The following is a 22,266-nucleotide window of genomic DNA, read 5'->3' on the forward strand; positions in this document are numbered from 1 at the left end:
CTCAAATTGAAGCCGTACGTGCAAGCATCTATTGCTAACATAAGGTGGGCGCGGTAGCATACAAGGTCAAATTGCCACCATCCAGTAAGAACCATCCTGTGATCCATGTGTCCTAGTTTAAGAAGGGGGTCCATCTGCAACACCAGTACAAGAATGGCTGCCAAGTCTGCACGATGACAAAGAGAGCGGTGCCAGAGCGGATCCTTCAGCGCCGGCTGTACCGCAAGGGCTCCAAGGCTGTGAACCAAGTGCGCCACTGTTTCCTGGACTCAATGGCTTGTCTCAAGGAAGGGAGGTGTCATGGGAGCGACTGCAGACATGAGGCAGAGCGAGGACAACACGAAGGAAGGAGACGGGTTCGCAGGCCGTGAGCTCGAGGCAAGAAGGCGCCAGCCCAACACTCGTTATCCCGTTTCAGAGTGGGCCCAGTAGCCTGTTAGAAATAGCAAAGAGGAGGGAAAGGAGAGGCAAGCTGTAATACAATATACATCAACTCTAACTGAATCCCTATGTATAGATCTACCAGGAAGTTTGAAATTTGTTTTCCAAAAATAGGAAGTTTGAATTTGTAGACTTGAGTTCAAAGATCCTCTGTTTGCTTCAAGACCAAAGAGCTAACCCGTTTCCCGGGGTCGTTTGGAACGGAGGAAACCACACTAAAAATGAAGGAATTGCGCGTTCCGGAGGAAAGGATAGGAAAATGCTGTTTGAAATGGAGGAATGCACCTTCCAAATTCCACAGGAAAGGGTCCCTTTCCTCCGCAAAACACAGGATATCAAACATCCGTCCGAGCTCAAGTTTTCGCGGGGGCCCGAGGCTAGCCGAGAGAGAGAGAGAGAGAGAGAGAGAGAGAGAGAGAGAGAGAGAGAGAGAGAGAGAGAGAATGAGAGAGAGAAGTGGTCGCTCAGCTGCAGGTCGTGCGCCGTCGCCGCCATGGACCAGATTCCCATCGTGCACCAAATTGAAGCCTGGGACGCTCCATAGTCCGCGGTGGAGTGAAATTGGAGCTCGTCTTGGACCTCTATCATGGCGGCGCCTCGATCCGTGTCCAGCGCGTCTCGCTACAACCCAGAATTTAATCTAAAGATGCACTTCCGCCTGATTACTATATCAAGAGACATGAATTAAAATAGTGAACCAAACTATCCATCGGATGAGACAGAGGATAAGAATGAGAGCTTCAAACCGGTGGGACCTGCGATTTAATGAGCCCATCGGTCAGTGCTTTCAAATGGAATATTTGTAGTGTTATCATTCATGTGTTCGTTTTCCATTCCTATGTTTCAAACGCGCCTGCTGTATTGTTTCTGTGCTTTTCAATCCTTTGTTTTACCTCTGTTTTACCGTTGCATTCCTTTATAGTTCATACCTTTTTTTCATATTCGTGTGTTTTGCATTCCTCCGTTTCAAACACTGAACCGAAGAGCGCAAATTCACAGAGCAAAAGAGATGACGGGCAGAGCTCCATCACGGGCCCTCGGTGGCTTTTCAACCAATTTTGATAGCGCTGCACCAATGTACGAGGGCAATGGCTAGGCTACAGAGACAAGGACATACATTGAAGAGTTTTTTTACGTTTTAGCATTCATTCACAATGTCGAGCAGTACATTAGCCAACCAACAAATTTACGGAAACAGACATGTTGGCCATATCTGAATGTAAGTTTTCTGATTACAGGGGAGGAGGAACACCTTCCGAATGTCTCAGCCAGCTACAGTCGGCTGTGCAGATTGGTATTCAGTCACCTTCCGGAGAGTTGAGGGACGCAGCAGACCTTCAAAGGGAAGAATATGTGACCCTTCTTCCCTTCAAAGAGCAGTTGCCAGTTGGAGCCTAACATCTGAGTTCACTCCTCCGATGCGCATCACAACTTTGATGCCTATGAACGCCTGGACCTTTCACAGTTCTGCACTTCTTTGTGAAGTAAGAACGCATCTCCTTGGTCGTGGTTGAATGCGCGTCGCTCAAAGCTGCATACTGTGAGCTGCCTCAGTAACTTCTCGAGACACGAGTAAAGGCAGCTCTCGGGGTCCTTCATATTTGGGTTCGTACAAAGGACAGCTGCGTTCACTGCATCCGCCACGAATTCACGCTGGGCGGAGTCCAGCAGGTATCCAATGCATGACTCCGCAGGCTTCTCGTATGCAAGCAGGGCTATACACTCCTGCACAAACCACATCATTCACCATTCAGCTCATGAACAAAGTACTATGGCTCATTCAAATTGGAAGTCTATCAAGTTGTGATGATTTCAAAAGATAGATTTACAAGCACATTGCTTTGTAAGAGACAATGATACAACAAAAAAGGCCAACCAACATTAAAAAAGGCCATGGCATTACCTTCAACAAACCCTCAAAAGCTTTGTGCGTCAAGAAGTTGGCCAGGTTAGCACGACCATATTTCACAGCATCCTCCAGTTGTTCAGCCTAATGCATGGGGAAAAGAGTTAAATGCAAAACAAGATGCAATGCAACATTGTCCTAGTGCCCAAAAAAGAATACATGCCAGTACACCAAGATATTCACAAAACATCTCGTTTTATTTCACCAAAAAATCTCGTTTCATAATGATATTCAGAAATTTAATAATGAAGTACACCAAGATGGCTAGAGCATTCATTAAGCAAGAAGCTATCAAGAGTGAACGAAACTAGTACCAAACCAGAGTGAATTTGAACATAAGCATTCATGTCCGTAGGCATATAACTAAGTTATTTTCCCAAATATTAAGTAACTAAACTCTGAGCAACTATAGTGGCAGACAAATTGATATAAGCCTTTACCGCCATTATAGTAGCAGACAAACGTGAGCATAAGCAGGATCTTATTCCATATTGCAGTTAATCATTTCCACTTAACGGCTAAGCTACATAATAGGCAGTTGTCTGTTCAGTTACTTGACGTGTATATAATATTGCATTCTTAATTTGATTTAGGATATACTCTTATCAAAATGTTCATCGGCAGAAGGCAATAAGTTAGTGCAGATTTTCTACCAGGTGGATAGCTACAAAAGTAGCAGCGAACATACAGTAGAAATTAAATCTTAATACAATTGATCCCACGATATAATACGAAAGTGGCATGAACCATGCAACATAACAATTGAATTCGGAATATCCAGATAAGTAGTTAGTTAAGTACCCTGATATATTCTATGAATCTTTGAGAATGGAGTAAGAAGCAAATAACCGATTTCTCATCCTGCAAAAGAAAAGAAATTATTCCCAGTGCACGGAAAAAATATAATTTTTTTAAGGAAAACAGGATTAAATCTCCTATAAGATAAAGACATCAACAGTAACACAACCACACACTTCACAATAATGATTCAGTTGGTGCACAAATATATTGTTTGGTCACATACTCATATTATAATTTTCGAAATAACATGGAGAAGATAAATTAAATCAACTACAAGACTGTAAAGTATATACCTTTATCAATTGTGGATACCACTCCCTCAGTCTTTGGAATGTAGAATCAATATCTCCGTTCATGATAAGCTTCATGAAATCAAACAAACTGTTTTAGAAGGCAGAAGCCATACCACAGGCAAAAGTAAAGACAATATTATTGATCACGCACATCTGTAAGATACTGTAGAATAATGTGAACAAATGAAATAACTACAACATATCAGTACCGTACAATCAAACATATGAACGAGGAGCTTGGAAAGCAACTGAGGCCAACTACCAACCATTGCTTTTGTTTTGAAAAAATGACTGTCTATGGAGCTTGCAGCCATACAATTTAAAAAAGCCAACTTAGTCTAAAAACGTAGAACTTTCCAAACCACACTCACAACACATAAGGAATAAGCATACTCAGATACACATTATATACTTGGCACGAAGGAGCTCCATGCCTCAATCACTAGGAACTGGTGTCTGACTATTCAACTACTGTATCAAAGCCTGCTCTGAGAGTGAGCATGTGTAATTCTGTAAATTTTTGTGAAGTAGAAGAAACTTAACTCCACAGAGATACTACGGAACTAAAAGATGAGAAAAATGGATATAAGCTAAAATACCATAGCAAATCAGTTGCATGTAAGTTTCTCAGCTCACCTGCCGCAAACGTTTTCTGTGGCTAAGACCATACATTTCAGGAGGTTCCCCATAACCATTTTGATGACTGGCGGGAGGATCAGTTTCACTTGCCATATCAAAAGAATTTAGAGTATCTTGGTAGCCGTAATGTAGGAGATATGAACGAACAATCCTGTGACAAGTTCATGGGATGTATACATAAGGCAAGTCAACCTAGAATAGATTTCAAATATCGAGGGAAGAACCATACAGCGTAATAATTAAACAATTTAGTGGAAGTGAGCATAAAATAAGGTTGGATGGAAATGAAGATGGTAAGCAAAGAAGTAAATTGTAGGAAATGAAAACCCTCAAAGCCACACAGCAGAAGTGCAATCAAAGAGCCAACATCATGAGTTACATAATTATTAAAGAGAACTTCAATCATATCCATTTTGACTATAATTTTGGGGGATTTACATGAAAGGTCTATCTAGGGACAGGACATGCAACACTAAACATGATAGATAGTCATTTAGCATATTGAGGCATACAGGCATACCAATGACTGATGTCCGGTTGCAAGTACATTTTGTCGGTTACCAATTGTTGCCTCATTTTTTCTTCAAGAATATAACCCTGCCAAATAGAAGCAAATTGCATCGATCGCAAAAACTATGCACAGTGTACACCAAGTGAACAAGCTTGAATTTAGTGTTTATTACATGGCATAACTCAGCTACATCATCACTCTATCAATATTAGCCGCATAAAGTAGATGCAATGTGGCTACGTGAAGAAAGAACTGGAGTCCCTAAAAAGAAACTTGACTGCTGTGTGTGGTACCATATTTTGGTTGTGGATGGCCAATAACACCCTTAAGGGTGCACGCAATTAAAAATCCTTTCAATAATAGTATATTAAAAGGAGATGGACTTAAAGTGTAATGTAGCTAAATTTGGCAAAATGAGATGGGTAATTCATGAGAGAAAGTGAAACATGTTTCCTCGATGCAGAAATGTATTACTGATGTATAATTAGTGCCTAGAAATAAGGAATTTCAATTGAGAAAGAAAAATAGAACAATTTTAGGTAGCTGGGCATTGCATAGGTTGTGAGGTACCAGTAGGTCAACAAGAACATCTTGCCTCACCTCGATGTCAAAACAGAACTGTTCTTTTCCAAAGTTTACTGTCACCCTGATTTGCAAAAAAATCAGATAATCAGATCCAACTTATAACACAAGGATATTAGACAAACACAATATATATCTCTAAGCCCCCCCCCCCCCCCGGGTCGACAACTCCTGGTGGGTCAAACACAATGAGTTTAGAGAGATTGAGCTTGTGCTGAGCTATAGTATGTGCCTTTGTGAAGAAATCAGCCAACTGAAGCACTAAAGGAATATACTGAAGATCAATAACCGCATCATGTACTTGTGTCCGTGTGCAAGAAGCATCAACACCAATATGCTGGTGAGCTCATGCTTCACCGGGTCTCAGAAATATTGATAACACATGTACTATCGGAGAAAAGAGTAGATGCAGGAGATGAGACCAAAAATCCTCAAGTAACCACCGTAACCAACTGAGCTCCGTGTCCAGTGTTATCGGGACATGCAAGTCCGGAATTTTTTTGCCACATTGACACATAAGTCTGGAATTTTTTTGCCGCGTTGACACGCACTAGACTCTTCTCCGACAAATCCAAGGGGCTGACTCGAGAAGGGAGGTGCTGGCTTGAATCCATGAAGAACATGGAAAAGACATGGTATAGTTGGATATCATCTAGACTTGCCTTGTAAACCACAGATTCTCCATTTTCGGCCATACTCACACGCACATTGACTACTTGCGCACCTTCGAATGAAATAGATGTACCTTAGTAGGAAACTCCAAATCTCGTATTGTTTGATCCATTGGAAAGAAGACTTGATGTCCTTTCTACATATCAATACTGTTGGCCTTGAAATCCTCTGTACACATGGACACATCTTCATGAAATTGACATACAGAATAGCATTGTATATCCTCATCAAAACCCACGGGCACGCGGGTAAAATATGCACATTGCCATCCCTAGTTGCATGGTGAGTTGGCGAACATGAGCAACAGATGGAACATTAAAAGAACTGTAAAGGGTGCCCCGACCAGTAACAGAAAAAGATGTACCATTAACGGTAACGACATTAAGAAAAGCAAGAGGATGAAGTGAAGATAAACTGGAAGAACTAGAAGTAGTAGGAAAACATGCCCCTGAGTCAAGAATCCAATGTGAGGTACCTAACTGTGCAGAAAGTGGTCTCTTAGTGCCAAAAGAGGGGTAGTAGAACCAACAAAACATGTCGGCAAGGAGGATGAGGTAGGAATCAAGCGTCAAAGCAGTGTCACAATCTTCTGTTGAGTGTAAGTCAAAGGTGGTGGAGGTATAAGCACCAGAGAGTCGTCGAAAATGCTTCTTATTCCGGTAGCAGTTCACCTCAACATAGCCCTCCTTGATGCAGTAGGTGCAGCGAGGACGACCACCACCATCTGAGGAGGCCGCAAAAGGCAAAGGAGTGGCACGAGGAGCAGTCGGCAGTGTAGATGAAGATGTAAGCTCAGCAGGTGGATGAGCAGCCAGCACTGAGGAAAGTGGCAACAGTCCAAAGCCACGCAGACAAGTCTCCTACGAACACATCTCCGTGCGGGCTTCCACAAGCATGACATGAGGATGACATGCAAGCAGCTAAGCACGACGCTGGTCAAACTATGGACGAATACAAGTAAGGAACTCATAAAGGCGACGAAAATCTCTTTCAGCACGCAAGTCCAAACAACATTTATGGGAGCGGCAACCAGCAACACAAAGAGAGTCCAACATACACCACATTGGCACACTGCCGACATCTAAGCGTAGAACACGTCAAAGGTGGCATCACCCTGCTAAAGAGACTGCTCCTAGTAAACAACAGACAAGTAAAGAGCATCCCCAAATAGCTCATAGTTCTAACGAAGATAGAGTCCACATCTGAAAAGCTGTAGAAAAACTCAACAATCTCAAAGGAGAACCGTGGCTCAACACTAGCAATCAGAATGGACGCTACACAACCATCATCCATCCACTGATCATAATGAGACAACTGATCTCGGTACAACTCCAAGGCATCCTGGTAGGCGGAGACAGCCTTATCATAGGCAACGGTGACGGGCTCAGTAGCGGTTTTGTCTGCTTTGTCGACGGAAGGCTTCATAGGCTCTATTGAAAGAACAGGGGAAGACGGACAAGGAATGTCGACAAAAAGAACACCCCAAAGACGAAGCCCACGCATATTAATGTGCATATGCTGCGCAAAATTCCGGTAGTTGACACCATCGAAAATCACCAAGCAACGAGGAACTGAAACGATGCCCAATGAAGAAGACATGGTACCCTTTTTCGGAGAGACGACAACGGCTCAATGCATCGATGCGGCTCAAGGAGGCGAGCAGTGGCGCAGCCCAAGCCTGAGCGGTGCGGATCCAAGCAGAGACGAGCCCGAGCGTCGATGGAGATCCAACGACAGCGACCTTGATCCAAATTAGCAGGAAAATCGACTGGCGCCTGACATGGCAGTCGATCGACAACAGTCTGATGATGAGCAACGCGCGAAAAGAGGTTGACGAGCCTAAAGATGGAGGTCAGAGGAGTTGAACAGAACTGCAACAGCAAGGAGGCGGCGAATCGAGACGGGGGAGAACGGATTGGACCAGGGCGCCACCAATCCAAGGCAGTAGCAGGCGGGGGCCACAACTGATCGAAGTGAGGTGGCCAGGAAGCAGTGGCGAAGAGAGGAGCCGACAATGGAAAAACTATCTAGGGTTTAGGACGAGTTGTTACGCCCTAGAGAGGAAAACCTAGCTCTAATACCATGTTAGGAATAGCAATTTGTATTCCATATATACATGTGCAGGTAAATATGCAGGGAACCCCTTATAACACGGGGATATTACACAGACTCAATGTATATCTCTAACAAGGGTAAAGTTAAGCTCTAGGTCACATAACCTAACCCTGTAGCACTTCATTCCTTGTTCATACATGAATCGTAATTTGACTGTTGAACATAACTTACTACATCTTTCTATGCTGAAGCTACAAACCCAGAAATCAATCGTATATGAAGCTATGTCTGAGCAGCAAACATGGAGTCACCGACTTGTGTCATTGTTAAAGTGTATGACTTGAGACTTGATGTGTGGCAGTAGAAGGGAACATAATCTTCCATATGTAGCTATTGTGAATGAAACAGGCAAAAGACAACTGGGTAAATTGTTTTGCACCAGGTATTTCAATCCAATATGCAGAAAACCCATGTCTGGCAGATGTTTCTGTAGCTGAAATACATCGGTTTAAATGCAATGTACTCTATTTAGCATCTCTATTTTCACCTAAAACAATCGCTATAGAAAGAGGCAACTTACTCTTCATCCTGACTATGAACTGCAATGGTAGGATATAGTGGGCATTTAATATCTTTTGGAAAGGCTCCAACCAGAGATCCATTTTTCCTGGAAGATGATACGTGTAATCAGATGAGAGAACAATAAATAAGCATAAGGCACAGTTCAACCTGACCATACAGGAGAATACATGCCAATACCAGCAAGGCATGGTGGTGGATGCAAATGCAACACTACCATTTTCCTAAATTCAAGATTAAACATCCAACAGCTGTAGTGCTTAAAATTGTAGTAAGTTTTTAAAGGTTTATGGTGAAGTATTAGATAAAAATATTTAATCATCTTATACTCAACCCAGAAGTCAAAGAAAAGAAAGATGTCAACTGAAGAAATTATACCAAAAAAAACCTCCTAGAAGATTGATGAATAGCTAATCAAACAAGCAAACACTAGCCCTGTTTGGCACAGCTGAAACTTATGGGCTTTTGCTGAAAAACTGCTTTTCTAAAAAGCTGTTTATAGCTTGTGAGAAAAACTATTAGCTTATGGCCTTAATTTTTAAGCTCTCAACACACAGCTTTTCAGAAAAGCTATTCTCAACCAGCTTATCAGCTTTTAGTTCATTTCATCATAAACCAACTTATCAGCTTTGCAAAAGTCAGCATAAGCTCAGCCTGTTAGCACAGCTAATGCCTTCTGAGAAGTAGAAGCTGCTGATAAGCTGTGCCAAACAGGGCCACTATCAATTCATTAGAAATTACCAAACTTACGTGAAGAAAAATTCTTGTGACAAATAGTTGATGCCAGCACCAATTGTGTCGCCAGATGTGTATTTGGGACCAAAAGATTCACCTTTCCCATGACCCCGGTAAAGATAGCCATCATCACCATGGTATCCACAACTGTTAGACTCCCAGCTGGAAAGAACAAAGAATAGACAGGATATATCGATGAGAAGGTTCTGTTCAATAGAAAGCGCTTAAATACTTTAGCATCTCCAATTTGAAGTCAGCTCAAATGGAAATGAAAAAAATTAGGGGTCTTACAATTTTCCTAAACAAAATAAATTATATGAAAGGTGAGAAAATTGCAAGCAATACTACCACTAACGGTTTGCCAGGAAATACTCTACAACAGGCCAACAATTAAAGATTCTGGTACATTCATAAAACTGAAAGGGCATACTCTTCTTAGTATAAAAAGATCTAGCATTTGCTAATAATAGTTGAAAACGACCAATGAACTATATTGATTTAGCTTCCTCGTAAAAAATTGTGCAATCTGCTATCCCCGCAAATTTAGACAAGAAATGCAATAATCGGACACTACATCTCAAGTTTGCATTGATAGACACAAAATATGCAAATACAGACAGGTTAAACTACGAAGCAGCAAGGCAGGGGGCTGACCCCGGTTGTCGTCGCATCTTGAAGCTCTCGCTGGTGAACCCGATGGAGGTCTGCCCCTTGAACCCGGCGTTCCTGACGCCCATCTCGAAGTAGTAGACGGCCCGCCGCGTGGGCGCCGGGCGGTCGGCCTGCACGACCCCGACGTCGTGGCCGTGGTGGTGGCTGCCGAAGTACCTGACGGACATCTTGTCGGGGGAGACGACGGCGAAGAGGCCCGAGCTGTTGACGGTGTTGAGCACGGACGGCGCCGGCTCGGCCTCCATCTCCGCCGCCGCCGCCTCCCACTCCGCCGGGGACCGCCACCGCGACGCCAGCCGCATCGGGTCCACCGCCAGCGCTGCCGCCTCCGCCTCCGCCTCTGCCTCCGCCTCCGGCTCCTGGTTCGCTACCATTCACCTATCAAATTCCAAACCCCGATAGAAATTATCAGAAAGGAAAAACGAACACCGATCCCGACCTAACCCTAGCACGAAGGAAATGGCGGATCGACGCGGAGCTTACCGAGAGGCGGATAGAAGTGGATCGGGGGTTGCTTGCGGTTGCGGGCTGGGTGGATGGGAGGAGAAGGCAATGGGGGTGGGAGACGGGGGGAAGCGTGAGGAATTCGCGAGAAGCGACTGCTGGGTAACGTAGGGAGGGGTACGGATGTGATTTGCCGGTTTTGTCAGGGGGTGATTTGGTTCGTCGACTACCAGGGCAGTCTTTTTTTCTAGTCGGTGAGATGGGTCGGTGACGGTGAGATATTGCGGCGGCCATCAACGGTCAGCGATCAAGGGACCATATGACAAGTAAATGTGAAAGGAAAAAAGTTGCGAAAGAAAACTGCAAATTGTTAACAAAGTGGTAATCCAAGGTCTTTTTAGTTTTTTAAAACATCGGTATAACTCGTAGACGCACGTATACACTCACACCATTATTACCACACGTGCTCACTCATACTACTGAAGACCGAAAATGCAAAGCTGAAAATTGATGAAGTCGTCATAGACACCTCACTGTCAATGGTAGGGATAAAAACGGACGAAAACGGTCAGAATGACCCTTAGCTATTTTCACTTTCACATTTTTTCAACTGGACGGAATGAAAACAAAAAACCCAAAAATAGAAACAAACACAAGATTATCATGTATTAGAAAACGAACAATCCAAAAGGAAATATGTCAATACAAGATGGAAAACCGTGATTAAAATAGGGAAGACCAACCTCAGAACTATGAGTCTATGACTTGAAACATTAAAACAAAAACCCGTTATAGTGAGACGTATAAGAAGCAAATCCGGAATTTGATCTTGATAGTCTTTTTAGTTAGCATGGCTTGAATAAGACACAATGGCAAAAATATCATTTTTTAGCAATGTTTATTTTTTAAAATAAAATATCTTGTATATGTATGAGAGTACCTAAAGGGGGCAACCCTATCATTTGAGCAAAGCGTAGATAGAAATTATCGGGGTTAATCTCTGATAATGATTCCGAGGTATACCAGTCGATAGGCGTATGAACAACGCTTGCAGTGTACGTGTTTGTGATGAACTTCAGAACACAGAGATTATCTAAGTTTAGGCTTCCCTAAGGATAACAGTTCTATATCCTATGTATTTTATTATCAGAGTTTGTGAACTGATTCTCCATTCGTCCTCCTATAAACCGGATCTTCCTCTTTTTATATACTTAGAGATAAATGAACTTACAAGTGAACCCTTTTCTGCTGACATATACCTTAGCTAAACCTCTCACCCCTATGCTACTTAAATTGGGTGGTGTGTGTGCCCCTTTTTGTTCTAATGAAGCAGCTGAGCCCGTCCCATCCACTAGACACCTCCACGCCTACGTCATCTCGGTCAACCGGTGCGCCTGTGAGGCAGTCTAACATGCCTACGAGTCCGTCCGGTAACGTTTAATGCTACAAGACGGGGTATGGCACCACTGCGCCGGTCATGACTTGTCCGCTAAGGATGAGTACCTAAGGAAGGAAAACACTTAAACAGAATTCATTTAATGAGAATAGACTGGTTTGATGAGTACCTGTCCCGTGACAAGCGAAGGTTGGTCATGGGAATCTCTTATGTGGTAAGGATCCTGGTCACGAAGATGCAGAATGGTCGCGCAGTGGGATCCTAGTCCAGGAAAGAATCTTCTGTCAACTGATATTGGCTAGTGTGGGCCCTCAGAATAGGTACCCCTATTCTATACACTGACAGTAGCCCCCAAGCTCCCTTGCGGATGTGGTGATTTGAGTGGTTCGTCGTGTGGTCTCGGATAGACCTGATCGTACCACCAAGGCCACAGGTCAACACGAGTTCACCCTGCAAGTGGCTATCAACTCAGTCCACTTTCGTGGTGGGCCCATAAAACCGCATTTCGATGGGAGGTTTTAAACTTCTAGAGAGAGAGAGAAACATCATGAGAGAGACACACATTGATTTTCGCCGGACCTGAGTGAATTTCAGCCCCTAAAGTGCGTCCTTTCAAAATTCGAGACAGCTGAGCTCCGCAAGACGTTGTGATATCGCATTGGCCCTATAAATTGGATAGCCAAAGATTGCCCATGAATCCTTTCACCATCCCTCATAGCCTCTAAGCCCTTGCACTCAGAGTCCATCGTCTAATCTCCACTCGTGTTTCTGCAACCACCCATGCCGCTCCCAATGGCGTCGCACATCAGTAAAGAGCCAGATTTTTCCAAATCCAAGTGTACTGCGGTGAAGCTGAAACAGATGTACGACAATCGTTTGCTCCCTCGCTACCTTTCTTCGGGGTACCGCCCAGGGGAGGATCTCCTCGCAAGGGGGAGATCGTGATGTTTGCCTCTTTCTTTTTGGCCAACCTTGTGTTGTCCTTTTCTGAATTCTTCACCACCATCATCTCTTTCTATGATATCTGTCACCTCCACCTCAATCCCAATTTCATCATCATGTTGAGCGTCTTTTCTCACATGTGTGAGAACTTTGTTAGGGTCGAGCCATGACTCGATCTCTTTAGGTATTTTTTACACGGCCAGGTTGCAGACCGGGCTAGCCACTGGGAGCTACGGATTTCCCTTCGTGATGGCATCGCGGGCTCCTACCTTGAGATAGGCCTTAAGTCATCGTGGTCAGGCTAAAGGGAAGAATGGTTATACCTCAAGATGGAGGATTCCTTGGATAACATCTACGTGTCGAACGGGCTGGCGTAGGTCTTCGAGAAATAGGGGAACTCTCCCGCGACCACTCTGGAGCTATTGTGTGAGGAACCGACCAAATAGTATTCCAATTAATCATCAGGACGATCCATTTGCTTAATCACAACCACGATGATTAATCAGAATACCATCCCAATAGTCTCAACATATGTTTTGTGCCCAAGATTGAAACACATTCCTTTTTAACATATAGCATCACAACAAAGCTTAAAAAAGTGATTAATTAAATTATATTATAAGTTCCTAAGCATTTAACCATTTACAATAATTTACATCGAAAGGGAGCTAGGAGGATAAAGAACATATTACCTCCTAACCAAACTAGAAACTACACTGTGGAAGATTATCACCTATCAACACCAAAAGCTAGGCGAAGCTGTACTCCCTTAGGCTCCACCCAAAAGCATGCCACGCGAGTAGTTTGCACTACTCATTCCCACCACCTACATTGGCGGGCGTGAAGTAGCCAAACACGAGCTCCTCCTCACCGGTAAAACCTAAAAGAACAGCGTGAGTACGAAGGTACTCACAAGACTTAATCCATATTGAGTACATATAATAATTCGACTCTTAGGATTATGCATTGAGTCATTAGCAAGGAGTAGGTCATAAGGTTAAGTAAATTCACATGTGTTAGCAATCTAGACACCTAGGTGTGAGCACCTACACTTAACCAAAAGTACCTTCCTACCCGTCAACCAACAACTTGAATATAAATGTGACCGGAACCATCTCATGTACAATAGTAATAAACAACCATTTCCAATATACCCTTCCATATCACCCATCCCCAAACTACAAAAAATCTGCGACCGATGCAAATGGACAGAAGCATGCCCATGAACGAGAGCATCGTAATTCAAATTCTTTTTACACCCTGTAGGGGGTACTCCTTTACCTACACGACTCGAGGACCATTCGGCTCACGTGTCCACACAAGCCCACATAAGGGGGTACTCGTGTCAACCTTTCTCAATAAACCTCAACCGTTTGATCATGCGCCGATAGGTGCGGGGGTCATCTAGAACTACTCCTGGAGTAAACTGGATACCCCTACAAGTCTATTATACCCATGATACTATCGACTCGCATGCCAAAAGACCATAGCTACAGATGTATTCGGCTTATCATTCTCATATGTGACATGTAGTAAGTACAAAAAATGTTAAGGCCAACTGCACCGGCAGACGATGCTTAAACAATGCAAACGACATCCGGGTTTCTCTCCTGAACTACATCGAGGAACTCCTCAGGTGCAGAAGATACTCCTAGCACTGCCCACATTGTGCTTCATCCTCACCTCTCATACAACCCACATCATTATCACTGTGTTTGTAAACAATAAGTAAGTCCTAAGCTCGCGAATAATGGTTGCACCATCACTCGATTTCTATCGAGGACCTATACATTGCTAAGTATTTTGAATAACTCTTAAGTTAGACATCAATAATGTTATCAAGGCTATAAGAATATGGAAAATCAACAACTCAAGATAGAGGTAATGCAATTCAATATAGGTTCTACCCATATAAACCCGACATTGACTCGCTAACCATGCAATGATACGTAAGCGATAACTTATCAATTTAGACTCCATTCAATTCAACAAATGTGCAATAAGCTTAGATACTTGCCTTGCTGCTCTGGCGGTTGTCTGATACTCCCGGCGCAACACTCACAGAACTCCGGTGGATTGGCGACACCTTTGCTCGCTTGGATCATCGGCGTAATGCTCTCTAAATGAATCAAGAACACATTGCATAAATAATCAAATGATGGGGAAATGTGCATATGAAGCATGTTTGCGTATTAATAGAACATCGTGTTTCGAAAATATTTGCAAAAGACTACAAAATGATTAGGGTTTCGAAGTTTGAAACTCCGGATAAGACAACCTAACTGCATATAGCTTTAAGTGGAAAGCGATCAGACTAGTGTTAAGGTGGCGGCCAAACCGCTGGCGTGCAGAAGGTTTTGACCTTTGGCGGTCAGACCTACGGTATGTTAGCTGTCAGATCGCTGTCTGGCGGTCAGATTGACCCTAGTGGCAGTCAGACCGTGAGACTCTATCAGTGCCACTTTGCGAGGCTGTCGGTGAAGGCTACGGCGAAACTTTTGACCACGGAGGGTACCAAAATGCTCTATGTGACTAGTGGAGTGCTTCTAAAATGATTTGGATAATATTCATCAAGCTAAACTCAACATACCCCATAGATAAGCCCTAGGCTAGGGTTAAGCTTGGGTCTAAATGGAATAGGGATCAATTAGATCTCGGGAATGATGGGGAAACGGTAGGGGATATCTCACCTTAGTGTAGGGAAGCTTTCTAGTAGATCAATCCACTCTGGAGAAGCTTCGATTTGAAGATCGAGCCCTGGGGTGGCGTATGGGCTTGTGGTTGGATGAACTTTCCTCCCGCGAGGGAGAAGAGGGGAGGAGCTCAAGGAAACCTCCAGAAAGATCAAGGGAGTCCCCTCCGTCGATCTCCGATCGTCAAAGCCATCGTGGTGATCTCTCCTTCTCTCTTGGTGTGGGTGAAGGAGTGAGTGAGAGTGAGAGTGTGTGAGAGATTGAGTGTGAGAGAGTTCGCCGATTTTCTTAAGTCGAGCATTTACACTGTGGCAGTCAGACCACGGGGGATCGGTCAGACCGCGGGAAGCCCACGTGGCTGCCCTCTGCTGGTTAGACCGCGGGTGACCCCGGTTAGATCACGAGGGTAGTCTTTTCCCTTTTTCTTCCTTTTTCCATCCTTGTTCACCTCCAAAGTATTTTGGGCTTCCTAAGTGTCTATAAACCATCTACAACGTATTTTTGGAACACGTTTAAAGCTCGAATTGCAAACAAACATGTATAAACATAACGTTACGATGATTATGCATGCTTAATCATGCAATTAGCGTTTCAGCTCGACTACTGGATTGTCCTCCTCGACCATCCGACCCAATAGTTTTACAGGTCTAAACTTGTGCTCAGCACTTCGCCACCATGGTAAGGCTTCCAGTTAGGCGTAGATACCTCGAGTTTTCTTTCTTTTTCTGATTTCATAAATCTGTTGTGCCATAGGTCCTCGACCCCGCCCACGACCCTGGTTGTTACTCCTCCACCAGTACCTCAGCAACATGTTCCGGCACCCCAACCTATAGCAGCTCTGACCCCGGGAGCATTGATCGTGGCTCCCGCGTCTCCTGAACTAGTCGTGGAGCCCATTACAGCCTTCGACCTGCTCTCCCTGGCCACCCGCTTCTCGGCCTTTTATTTGAAAGTTGATTGATGATAAGGAAGCAGCGGCCAGTAGGTGCGCTGAACTGGAGAGGCAGTTGGCTAAAGAAAAGGAGGCGCGGCTTGTGCTCTAGCAAAGGTGTGGTGAGCTCCAACAAGAAAAAGCTGCACTCGCCACCGAACACACCTAGCTCAGGAAGGATGAGAGCACCACTCGTGGCATTCTCCAAGATGCTTTTAAGGTGTTGAAGGAGCCCCTAAGGAGCCTCAAGCTAGAGATCATCAAGCCGAAGGACCCGCGCACAACCTAGAGCTAGGCCTATGCCGTTAAGGTTCTCTTGGAAGTGTTTTCCATTCTCCCGGGTATTTTGACGACGAGGGGTGCTGAGTATGTGGTGCAGGTGATGAGGGATGCAGCGGGGTACGTCCTCTGGTGCTACCGCAACCGCAATCCCAACTTCAACCTCAACCTCATTCAGGAGGGGTTACGATAGCCGGGCCCGTAGCCAAGGAGAGATTGCAGGAGGAGTGCCAAGGGGCGGTGGACTATGTGCTATCCATCTTTCGGGTGGAGGCCACCGAGGAGTAAATATCAAACTGTAAATTAGGTTCTATATTATATTTGGATGAAACTTTTTGATTTCTCTGATGGGTTTTGTTGTTGTTGCCCTAATCGTAGAAGCCTTGAAAAGACTGAAACTCCATCCCGCTCCAAGCCCTAGACCGTACCTACCGATAATGCCCACGACCAGTGTCGCCTGGAAGTGGTGCGACCAGAACTGGCTGACCCACTTGCTCACCCCGAACCCCTGACAACACTTATTGAAGATTTTGTTGACCGGTGTATCTGGGAAGCGGTGACCTAGTGTGAGCTGGGATTTGCGATTGAGCAAGAGAACCTGCAGGGTGATCTCAAAGGTGCTTCGGTCCTGCCACCACCTAGCCACGTGTTAGTCCTATGCTAGCCGAGCGAGACCCGATCGGCTAGCTTCTGTGTGATTTGCGACCTATTTCATTGACCAGCTTGTCGGGGAGGAGCTGCTCGCGGTGTGGAGAGACCTGAAGCAGATGGCCAGAGAAAGTGACCAATGACATAAATATTTCTATGACCGCCTCAACCGAGCTTTAACACCCTTCGACTCGCTGTTGTGGTCCATTGGTGTTCAGGTTCGCCCAATGCATGGAGGCACCGTGACTGGTCACGTTGACTGGTTTTTGGCAGCCTTCGAGGAGGCGAGTGGCCTTGAGGATAGGCTATCGTGATGGTAGGTGACCACTTGCAGGATGTTGGAGCCACCGACACCTGTCGTGCCCTAGCTACGTCTACGATCACCTTCCGGATACAAATCTCATCCCGGTAGTCTCCGAAGGCTTTGTTGGTGTAGCGAAAATGACCATATTAGGCCCTGATTGTGATTTTGGTGATTAATGACAACATAGTCAATGGGACTAACATGTTTGTTAAGAATATATGTTAGTAGGCCTCATGGATGCAATACATCAAGAAGCCACCGCAGCCGGAACGAAGTTTGATTGAATTAGAGAAAGTCCAAGAGAAATTGTTCTCACTGGAAGGTCCGGCGCTGGAAGAATTGCACTCACCAGAGCATTATGTCCAGAGGCAGGTAGCTTCACTGGATAATCTGGTGATAAGGAATATATATGTCGGAGCAATTCTGTCGGAAGGAGTCAGAGTGGATTACACTCACCGGAAGGTTTGGCGATCAGAAGAGATGTACACCAGACTAATTCTTGCAGAGAAGAATCCAAGCACAGAAGATCGAAGATCTACTCGCCGGATAGTCCGGTGATGAAGTGATGCACACCAGAGGCTTCATCGGAGCATTTAACAGAGTGTGTGAAAAAATCAGAAAAGAAGAAGTTCTACACACCGGACAACCCGGTGATGAAGACAGTGCACACCGGAGTATTTTGTGTAGAGAAAAAGTTTGGCATGGTCTGGTTCAAGAAGACTCTCCGGATAGTCTAGTGATGGATTGATGATTACACCGGATAATCCGGTGTTCAGAAAAACTCTGAGTAGAGTTCCAACGGCTAGTTTATGTGAATGTACACACCGGATAGTCCGGTGCTTGTAACTCTGTTAACGCTGTATCATCCGGTGTTCACAGAATATGTGAGCCGTTAGGATAACGGCTAGTCAGCGGGGTTGAGGCTATAAATACCCCTCCACTCATTCATTTGAAGCTGCTTGAGTCCAGAGAAACCCTTGTATACCTAAGAAGACATCCAAGTCATTCAAGAGCATAAAGTGTTCATTCAAGACGATTAACCACACCATTAGTGAGTGATTAGTGCTTATAGACCTAGAGAGAAGAGTTGCTAGGTGCTGCAATCTAGAGTGCGAATCAAGGAGTGATCCAAACGTGTACTCAGAGATACACCGGCACCTTGGAGTCTTGGTGACTCGCCGGTAACTTGTTGACCTTCCGACTTGGTGTGTAGCGGCAACAAGACGATTGTGCAGGGACGTGGATGCCCTTGTCTTTGTGACTAAAACTTTGAAGTGAAGACGACGTACAAGTGATCAGAAGAGAGGTTGGTGGTGAGACTTCGTCTTAGTGGTTTGGTGGCTCATTGTGCTTGAGACCTTGTCTTGGTGACTTGGTATCTCAAGAGCCATAACCGGAACAGACTTGGTGATCGGGAGCATATCCTTTGTGGAGCTCCAACGTGAACTAGGGGTGGCTTGTGTGCCACCGATACCACGGGACAAAAATCCTTCATGCCGAGTTTGTCTCTTTACCTCATTTACGTTTTCGCATTTATATACTTGCAATTTACCTTGTAATTCTCTTAAGCGGTAGAGTAGACACGCTAGATAAGCCTAGAGCATATTTAGATAGAAATTGAGATAGACTTATCTTGTGAAAGTTTTGGAGCCAATAGTTTTAAGTGTCCTAATTCACCCCCCTCTTAGGACGTCATCGATTCCCTTTAATTGGTATTAGAGCCTCGTGCTCTTCAATTAGGCTTAACCGCCTAGAGTTGTAACGTCCGAGGTTATGGATGAATATTGATAGTGCTCTACACTTTGACGGCACTAATTTTTCTCGTTGGAAAATTCTAATGGCATATTATTTGCAAGTAAAAGGTCTAGATGTTTGGAGGGTCAATGAAGAGGGGATGAAAGAACGCATCACCAAAGTAGAGAAACAATTTGATGCTTTAGCGAAGAGTATCCTTTTATCATCTTTATGTGTTGATGCATTCAATAGAATATATTCTCTCACTAATGCTCATGATATTTGAACTAATCTCATTGAAATACATGAAGGCACAAATAATATGCGCAATAAGAAATATCATATTCTGTGACTAAACTTAATAGCATTAAACAACTTGTTCATGAAAATACTAATAACATGTACTCCCGTATGGGTATTCTTATCAATGAGATCAATGGGATAGATTTGACAAAGATTGAAGATGCTCAAGTGGTGAGAAAAATATTCTAAACTCTTCTTCCAAAATACAAGCTAATTGTCTCCATCATCTACGACAAACACGACATGAGCAAGATAACTCAAAGCCAAATTTTAGACAAAATCGCTGCTAATGAGATGACCATAAATATAGGGTTAAAGCTTCTACCTCATCTGACTCTCCCTTTAACTGCCCGGTGGATTTCCTCCTTAAAGATGTTGTGGAAGAAGAATGGAATGAACATGTCAGCACTTTTTCAATTCTGCCAGCAACAAACCATGTTAGTATTCTTATTTCTTAACAACTTTGTTTGGGCCTGCAGTCACAACGCAATGCTCAGCCACCATTCTTTTAGCAACCCTGTCATAATTACTTTATATTTTCTACTTATCAAATTCGCCTGTCGTTCTGAACTTCTTATTAAACTTGTAAACTCTGAAATTACCCAATCGTCATTACAGGTTCAGCCACTTGTTGCCACCCTCCGAACTGGGCGTGGAGTTCCAGATGGTGTACAATCTGTGCTACCTGGAGCAGGTATTTTCTTTTATTTCCTCATTTTGGGACACAAGTTGCTATTTACACGGATTCATTGCTGATGTTGCATATTGCTAAGTAGACAGTACAGGACTACAAGAGTGCATGGGAGAAAGGCTTGGCAAGCTAATTAGGATTGGGTTATTAGAGGTCATCAGCAGCGTGGAGGGCATCCAAAGGCAGTCGGTATCTGAGACCTTTAAGCTTAATTGGTTGAGGTTGCGGTCTGTTCAGAGTAAATTCCAACAAGTGATCGTAATTGCAACAAGGTGAAACTTTATTTGATTTTCTATTCTCTCATTCGTTTGTGTTGTCATAGCGATTTGCAAGAATAGAATGGCTGAACCCAGTTACTGTTTTCTTGCAGCATGCTTGTCTTGCATCAGGTTTTGGTGAGTGAGAACCCAAAGATCGCTCCTTCAGAACTGGAAAATGCGGCCTTGGAACTGTTCGACACGCTGACAAAGCTACTAGACAACTTCTCTGATGTTGGCACCGAGAAAAGCATTGAGGTGATGATGCCCTCATCAGCCTCAACTAGCACTTCATCTGATGAAATGATCGAGACCAGGAAGCAGATATTGACTAGGGTCTTCCTTAAGAGCAGATATATGCACGGAACGCATACACTTCAGAGATGCTTTTCTGCATGTGTCATGTCTATATATCTTCCATCAGCGTGTACTACAAGCTCATTTGTAAGCTGCCTCAAAGCTGAATTTGAGATACAAAGATGCTCCACAACAGCAGCAAGCAGCTCACGAGGACAGCTGCTCGGCGTCCGACGCCGCAGAGGCCTCAACGGTGGACGCCGTCTCTGTCTCCGGGGCGGAGGCCTGAACGGCCGGGCTGTCCTGGACCCCGACCGCCTCGGCGGGTGCGGGAGCCTCGACGGCCTGCGCAGCCACCGCCGGCTGGAACTTGGCAACGTAGTAGCTGAGTGGCGGGCCGGAGTAGTCGACCGCCTGCACCGCAGGCTGGTTCTTGCTCACCTGGATGAGGATGGACGAGGCAGCGGCGACGGTGATGAGGACGAGCCCCGCGGCGATGGCCGCCGTGTTCTCGGCCCCCTCAGCCGACGTGCCCGCCGCGCCAGAGCTGATGGCACTCTCAGCCACGTACACTGTCGGCTGCGCAATTCAGGTGACCGCATTAGTCCGCTGCCAAGGCTACCTTATCTTGATTACTTGAGCATACGGAGGAGGGGGGAAAAATGAAAGCACGATTTCTTTGGTAAATGGTCAGGATTAGAACGTACGTGCCAAATGCATGAACAGATTTTTTTAGATAAAGAAATGCATGAACAGATCTTTTTAGATAAAGAAATGCATGAACAGATTTTTACCTCGACGGAGTAGATGTTAGTCTGGCCAGCGGTATCCTTCTCGACGTAGCCGGTCCATCCTTTCTTCTTGGGCGGGAAGGTGCCCACGACCTTGGTCCTCTCCTCCGCCAGCCACTCCGCGCTCAGGCTCCCAACCTGCACACGCACAGAGATAAAAAAAAAAGACGACCAAAATGGCATTTAATTTCATCGTTTCTGTTTGCATCACTTTTAGCAGTAGAGCATATAGGCACAGTCGCAAGTGAAGGAAAGGAAAGAAGATAAGACTGCCAGCAGGTACCTCCTTCTCGGGAGCGCACTCCTCCTCATTGCAGTCGGAGTCCTCCTGCGTCGGCGCCGGCGGCGGCGACGAAGGAGAAGGAGAAGAAGCGCCGCAGGTGAGCAAGAACGGCCTGCTGCTGCCGCCGCCGACGATGCTCCCGCGTACAAGGGTTCCCTGAGGCTTGCTGCTCAGGAAGATGCAGCCGCTTGCAGAGAGCATGGACTGCGCAGCGCACGCCATCTCTCCCTCCCCCTCTGCCCAGACGCGCGCGCGCACACAGCAGAAAATAAGTGATCAACACCAGAGGCTCTCCTTTGTGTACATGTAGGCTTGAGGAGAAATAAAAATCTCTGCTGCTTCAGCTTGTTATCTGTGGACGCCAGTCCGTCCACGTTGCCGTATCGG

At 44.9% G+C, this 22,266-nt stretch overlaps 2 protein-coding genes across 3 annotated transcripts; both read right to left on the bottom strand.

The window, feature by feature from the left end:
• Window positions 1–1,555: 1,555 nt before the first annotated feature.
• On the bottom strand, window positions 1,556–10,539 carry LOC133919086 (ran-binding protein M homolog). 2 transcript variants are annotated; one of them, XM_062363335.1, is made up of 11 exons: window positions 10,370–10,539; window positions 9,869–10,264; window positions 9,230–9,376; window positions 8,481–8,567; window positions 5,162–5,237; window positions 4,601–4,677; window positions 4,078–4,231; window positions 3,442–3,510; window positions 3,149–3,208; window positions 2,345–2,431; window positions 1,556–2,166 (listed from the first exon to the last, which is right to left on the bottom strand). In XM_062363335.1, exons 2-11 carry the CDS (start codon window positions 10,258–10,260, stop codon window positions 1,882–1,884), a joined length of 1,434 nt encoding a protein of 477 aa, XP_062219319.1. In that variant the 5' UTR covers window positions 10,261–10,264; window positions 10,370–10,539; the 3' UTR covers window positions 1,556–1,881. The 2 variants fall into 2 exon arrangements, with proteins under 2 accessions (XP_062219319.1, XP_062219320.1); XM_062363336.1 differs by having other exon boundaries at window positions 5,192–5,237; window positions 10,370–10,537.
• A 10,294-nt stretch (window positions 10,540–20,833) lies between these two features.
• LOC133919088 (protein MAINTENANCE OF PSII UNDER HIGH LIGHT 1-like) lies at window positions 20,834–22,179 on the bottom strand. Its single transcript, XM_062363338.1, has 3 exons — window positions 21,880–22,179; window positions 21,600–21,734; window positions 20,834–21,384 (listed from the first exon to the last, which is right to left on the bottom strand). Exons 1-3 carry the CDS (start codon window positions 22,099–22,101, stop codon window positions 21,013–21,015), a joined length of 729 nt encoding a protein of 242 aa, XP_062219322.1. The 5' UTR covers window positions 22,102–22,179; the 3' UTR covers window positions 20,834–21,012.
• Window positions 22,180–22,266: the final 87 nt, after the last annotated feature.

This window comes from Phragmites australis, chromosome 5 (assembly GCF_958298935.1).
Source record: "Phragmites australis chromosome 5, lpPhrAust1.1, whole genome shotgun sequence".
Lineage (NCBI taxonomy): Eukaryota > Viridiplantae > Streptophyta > Magnoliopsida > Poales > Poaceae > Phragmites > Phragmites australis.